This window comes from Ascidia mentula, chromosome 5, assembly GCF_947561715.1.
Source record: "Ascidia mentula chromosome 5, kaAscMent1.1, whole genome shotgun sequence".
Taxonomy (NCBI): domain Eukaryota; kingdom Metazoa; phylum Chordata; class Ascidiacea; order Phlebobranchia; family Ascidiidae; genus Ascidia; species Ascidia mentula.
The window spans coordinates 13,752,510-13,758,801 of record NC_138570.1 but is presented as its reverse complement, the minus strand read 5'-3'; the positions used below and the strand labels follow the sequence as shown (position 1 = coordinate 13,758,801).

Sequence of the window (6,292 nt, the reverse complement as noted above, 5' to 3'; positions counted from 1 at the left end):
GACGGATGCAAGTTCTATATCGTCATATGTACGTCATTATTTACAGCAAAGGCTCTGGCGAATTTGGGTGCAAAATGCACAAAACATGTGAAATACTCGGAATACGAAGATCCAATAACAGGAGAAAATATTTTCAAAGCAGTTCAGGAACCACACAAAAGCTCAGGAATAAAACTGATGTGTCTTGAGTAGGCAATCATGTGACAATAAAACAAAGATTTTGAAACACAAAAGACTGTCATACTGTAAAAAAACGAAAGCTCTGTAATCCGGGTTACAGTATATAGGCACCGCGATTGTTTGTAGGATTTGTGCTAATTTTGGCTTAAAAATACAAATATTTCCAAAAATGCACTTATTTTGGACTTGCGTCCTTTGTTTTCGTTTTTTAAACGTGCCATATAATACGGATTAATAATGGTAGAAAGTTTTTAAAACAATTGTGGCTGTAAAATGCAGTGTACTTATGTTTCGGCCTTTAACAGAACAATGGTAACCCAGGCTATAGCTATGTACGTGTCATTGACATCAAGTTTCGCCGGAGGGAAATGCCGACCTTGTATCCTCTGTCACAACATAAAGATAATGTAACAAAGCAATCAGTGATGCACGAGGTTTAATTTTACGGTTGATTAAGCAAAGTTACTTATTTCCAGGGCGCATTTAGCGGGGATTTCGGCGTTTTAAAGCAGCTAATTACATAGTGCTCAGTGCTGATGAAAATAAAACGAAAAAGCAGCTCAAACTTCAGCTTGTATTTACAGAACTGTTAATGCCCTCGGCCATTACGTACCGGCCTTCAGGGCTAACGCGAGTGTTGTTCGCATGTTTCAAACTTGACTTATCAGGAAAAATGACTGATTTATCATAGTTTTGTGCATGCCTCAACTCTCCTATAGCCTACACACAATGCCGCCAATCATAGGAGGTCATAGGATCTTCCAAAAATCTCTATATAACCTTTCTGTGTACTGTCCCATCCAGTTGAAATAATATTTGGGCTTTAAATAATGTCCCTTTATATAAACCACAAGCCGTAGCAATGGTTAGGCAAACAAGCAACTACTGTAAAGGTAAGTGCATTTGGTTGATTGTTGTATGTGCACTTAAGTCTTTACCTGCCGCGTTCATATAGCAGTAATTAAAGGTGTGTTGCTAATTACTGTCACCGAGTTTAACCGTTTATAACTTTATTTCTATAGACGCTAGACGAAAACCTATTACATAAAAGTGGTTTGAAACAGCCCACTTTACACATTTGTCCACTTTTTTTACTTTAGCTCAATGTTTTCAATCAGTTATAAAGCAAAATGCAACCACATCAACTAAAGGCGCTTCTGAACCGTAATGCATACGTTTTAACTGCCCAATTAACAGATAAATAAGTACCTTTAACTAATTACCAAATTACTGAAAAAAATCAAATAGAAAGGTATGTTTTTGATTATTTAAAGAAACTACTGCGTTCAAGCTACCCCTTGGAAAAAAATTAGGTCGACAGGAGCACCATAGCGCGAGATATGCGCATTTGAAAAACGCGCCAAAATTGTAAGGGGTTGTGCCACTTAAAGGGTTAAAGGGCATCGACATATAGGACCATGGAAACTAAAAATAGGCTTTGTCCACCAGTTATGTCATAATGAAATACGAATCTGACGTTCTTCTTGTGAAAAACAACAAATATACAACTTTTGTGTATATTCCGACGTTTCAAGGTCCCAACACACGGTTTGTGCATCGCAGTCCTTAACCGACCTACACATGCAATTTTAGGAAAACCAACTTCTTTCAATGTAATTTGATGCCTGCTGTTCAAACATGGCGGCTGAAAAAACTAAATATACACTTTTTGCGTGTTTTCCGACGTTTCAAGGTGTAAATTTGTTGTTTTTCACCAGAAGAAGGTTAGATTCGTATTTCATTTTGAACCATATGCTGCGCCGACCAGACAAACGGTCGTCAGATTTTGCACTTGTGGGCTGGTATGAAAAAGAGTTTACGGCTGGTTGATTTTGTAAAAAATAAACTCAAATGTACTTCGGTGCAAAACACGTCGAGCAGGATTTTTCAAGAGGCGAGATTTCCCTGCATTTACTTTCGTTAACATGTTGGGATTTTAATTTACCATACGGTTTAGTAATGTGGTTAGTTAGTCATACCATTTAAATCATATTCTGGCTTTTCATAGGTTACTGTCGCTCCAGATAAAAAAAAGCAAGTTAAGTTTTGTTTTATTTCCACAAACGCAATATCACTAATAATCCGTATTTATTAAAAAAGGCAGATTTAATTTAAAAAACTACGTACGCAAGTCAAAAAAGTAGTTTGTTCAGAATTGAGCACGTTTGCATTTTCTAAGACACTCCACGCAAAAAATAAGCACAAATATTGGAAAAAGGTAATGTAGGTCAACCCTGGCTACAGAGCTATCGCATGAAGTTTTGTTGTTTAACAATAAATTGATTTTCAAAATCTTTATTTTATTGTCACATAATTGCCTACTCAAGACACATCAGTTTCATTCCTGAGCTTTTGTGTGGTTCCAGAACTGCTTTGAAAATATTTTCTCCTGTTATGGCATCCACGTATTCCGAGTATTCCACATGTTTTATGCATTTTGCGCCCAAATTCGCCAGAGCCTTTGCTGTAAATAATGACGTACATATGACGATATAGAACTTGCATCCGTCCTTCTTGGCGAGTTCCATTCTCCTACACAAAATGCTGTTGTTTTCTGTTGTGTTTGTGTTGGTGTGTACTCCAGAAAAAAATTCACGAAACCAGCACATTTCAATGTGATTAGTAAATCAAAACTGGATCAAAAAACCAAAGGCCCCTGGCAGGCTGTCGATCGCACACCGTATCAATAATAATGTATTAAAAACCAGCACATTTAATTGAATCGACGTAACATTCCAATTACAGGTAACTTACTTTTTATACAATGCTTCGGCAATTCCCATACTTTTGTATTTTTCCGGCACACACATGATCATTCCAGTGATGTACAGGAAATCGCCAGCACGTGATTTAATATCACATGCAAAGGATTCCACAAGCTAAAAAAATGTAACCACAAATTGAACTGACTTTTGCAAGTTTTAGAAACACAATATTTCCGATTTTGTACCTTAGTGAACTGAGATACTTTTAAAGGAGGAGTTATGTTGGTTGCAGGTGGAATGAAGTCTTTTATGCCAGTAATACACACTCCACACATTTCCTTGCTTTCCTCTTCGTATGCACAAAGCGCCGGGCGCACCAGAAAGCCGTTCTGTTTTAAAGTAGTTGCTTTTACGCAAAATAAACATGATTTGATTTGATCTATAAATCCTTGTCCAAACTTTTTTCTTGATTATGCCGATATTCTCGGTGGCAAGAGTGACTAAATTAGTGCGATAATATTGTTGTAATAATATAATTTCATGCATGCATATTTAACTAGTTTTACAAATACTAACTTTCACAAAATCCACAAGGCATTTAATGTCGTTTTCAGACAAATCTAAAGCAACCGAAGCTGGTTCCCTTGTAAAGTAATGCTCCGTCATCATTTGGCAAATATTAGGAATATCTTCATCGGTCGTCAATCTCCAGCAAATTTTTTGCTTTGATTTTTTTAAATTTAAAATGTTCTCACACATTTTGCTTCTGTCACTGTTGTGCTTGGTTTGTAAACTTAAAAAATAGTACGTTTCAAACAAAATGCTGGTGCTGGAAATTGGAGGATTAAACCATATGGTTATCCACACCCCACGTGACCAACGCTCGGTGTGCCACTTGGTTTTGCATTACTTGCTGCGTGGAGGACGACGACTTCAAAGTATTACAAAGTACATAAGTATTTGCCTGGCTGCTTACCGTGGCGCAAAAGAGACGTAATGGGTCGAAACAATGCATATTATCTGCAACTCACTTTCTAAATCAACAAAAACCCTCGTTCACATATTACATTCAAACCAATCTACCTCAAACACAACATGCGAGTAATGTGAATAGGCTTCCCTCAAGCACAATAAAACGTCTGGCTTCGACAGCCTGATCGTCAAAATCGAGGTAACCCTTCTTTGAAAATAGAGCAGCAGAGCGAAACAACTTTATGTAACAGCTTTACGGCTCATCGCTCAAGCACTCAACCGGATACGTGGCCGTGCCTCGGAAAAACAGTAGACTTTTCTCAACACTTTGATTGTGGTACCAGCATGTCAGCAATATGTCGCACATGGCACTAATTGCCTTCACTATGTTTGAATTCCACAAAAACTAAAGTAATATGTTTTACAATACGTCACTTTGCGTTTGATTAAACTTCACAAAATGCCGAAACCCTTTTTCTGGTACTGGTATTTGGCAGTAAACTTCAGACGTTTGTGTCAGTTCATTTGCTTGTGCATAATTCTTGCTGGTGCTGCAGGTATATGGAAGGCTGGAGCTGTTTTCATTAAACATAAAGCTTCGGTTGATGATATTGCAGCGTTAAATAAGCTTTCGCAAGGTTGCTACAATTGCTGTAGGCTTCTAAATGCACTCCGTGAGCAGACTTATTTTATTCAATCAAAAGACACTTTGCAATTAAATTGTCCAAACCGCGTTAGTTAACTTATTCAAATAGAGAATTATTATTACATGTGCCGTATCAGTCTTATATCTACGAACTGAATTATCTTGGTTTGGCATTTGTTAAGAAGACTGACTTTTCTATTCTAAAGTACACTGGCTTTCGCGAGTACCTCAAAGGTGATGTCTAGGACTGGCATAGATTGCTACTTAATCATCCAACCAAGATATGGCTTTTTGGGATATATATATATATATATATATATTTCCCATATGCGGTATCCTCAGTATTCTCAAAAGCAACAAATAAAACAAGAGTAATCGTAATGATTCGAATCAATAGCACACATCAAGACCAACAAACTTAACTTCCAGACCGCAATCCTGTACGAAACCAAACACAAGCAGAGCAGCAGTTAAACGTTTGCAACAAAAAACGTTGTTGCGTCAGCGGTTTGCTCGCGGGTGTAAAGATAGCATTTACAGGAACTACACCAGTGGCTGGATGGATTGGAACGGTTCAAAAGATTAAAACGTAAATAAAAAATAAATAAGAACATGAAGAAAGCGTTGTATTTATCGCACCCTGGACAACATTATGCGTTGGATGTTAATTGTTGCATTGGAAACCACCAACTGTCACAAGTGATAAACAGCCAAAAATATGGCATGTGTTGCCACATGTATGTTATGTGGCGATAACTACGTTGGCCAAACAAAAAATTCCACAAGGTGGCATGGCCATAAAGCGTTGTGGGGTAAAGCCCACACATAGGTATGCAAACACAAGGACGATAAAGCTGTTCTTGTTGGACATTATGTCAAGCAGAACACGGTGCTAAGCACAAAGCCTAGCCTGGATAGATGCTACTACGTAACGTTTGTCGTACAACATTTGCCGCAGAACACTGTGTCTTTTTTCCTTTCCCGTTTTGCACTTGCTTTTTTTGTATCGCGTTGTGTTTATTTACACCTGTTGATACGAGAGTTACTCACGAAAACTTGACATGTAAGTTTTGGTAGGGTCACAGTTTTCATTGCCTTGTGATATGTTACGTTAACTGAACTGCGCAGTATGTGGTTACATCCGATAGATTTGATCATTGGTTTAGTTCCAATAAGCAACTGAACACACTTTCCATATGTTATAGTTCCAGATAAACACAAGCCTCAGAATAGAATAGATTGCGTTGGTATACAAGAGACGGCGTGGAGTGGACAGATATTGCTTAAATTGCTTGGATTGCGTATAGATTGCGTGCTTTACATAAGCCCACGGTAGACCATAATGGCGGCGAGAATCTGTAATACGTTTTTTTAAGCTGTGCGATTAAATGTTTGGGTTTTAAGAACCGCGTAGCTGAGAATATATAAAAGTTTTACAACTATGTGTATGTCGTGGAAACATAAGATACAGTAATTTGGCGAAAAAGAATGATTCCTCCTTTGTCATGATGAAACATATTATTCAATGAAAAAAACTTGAGTATATGCGGCAACCGTCCATCAATTTGGGATGTTACTATTAAGAGTATATAGTTTCTCTCAGGGGCAGCAAATATGATATTAGTGAAATATGATGTAACTGTACCGGCAGAATTTTACGCACCTGGCACCACGCTGTTGTCACACTAGGGTTAAAATCTGTCTATTTTAATTTCCAAACAACGGGTGTATTTAGCACACATTCAAGATCACGTGGTTCACGTAACAGATCAAAGCCCATGATATGGGA

General features: G+C 37.7%; 1 protein-coding gene across 1 annotated transcript; it reads right to left on the bottom strand.

Annotated features, from left to right (window-relative positions):
- Positions 1-2,221: 2,221 nt before the first annotated feature.
- Positions 2,222-3,987, bottom strand: LOC145903498 (arylalkylamine N-acetyltransferase 1-like). The gene is made up of 4 exons (XM_082991585.1): positions 3,462-3,987; positions 3,131-3,274; positions 2,935-3,059; positions 2,222-2,712 (listed from the first exon to the last, which is right to left on the bottom strand). Exons 1-4 carry the CDS (start codon positions 3,642-3,644, stop codon positions 2,499-2,501), a joined length of 666 nt encoding a protein of 221 aa, XP_082847711.1. The 5' UTR covers positions 3,645-3,987; the 3' UTR covers positions 2,222-2,498.
- Between the last annotated feature and the right edge of the window lie 2,305 nt (positions 3,988-6,292).

Bases quoted from the DNA above. Each gene is read 5' to 3' on its own strand.
- LOC145903498 (XM_082991585.1), bottom strand. From the start codon at position 3,644: ATGTGTGAGAACATTTTAAATTTAAAAAAATCAAAGCAAAAAATTTGC. The intron at 3,275-3,461 runs GTTAGTATTTGT...ACTTTAAAACAG, and splicing joins GCCTTGTGGATTTTGTGAAA to AACGGCTTTCTGGTGCGCCC. The intron at 2,713-2,934 runs GTAAGTTACCTG...CATTTTGTGTAG, and splicing joins GCCGAAGCATTGTATAAAAA to GAGAATGGAACTCGCCAAGA.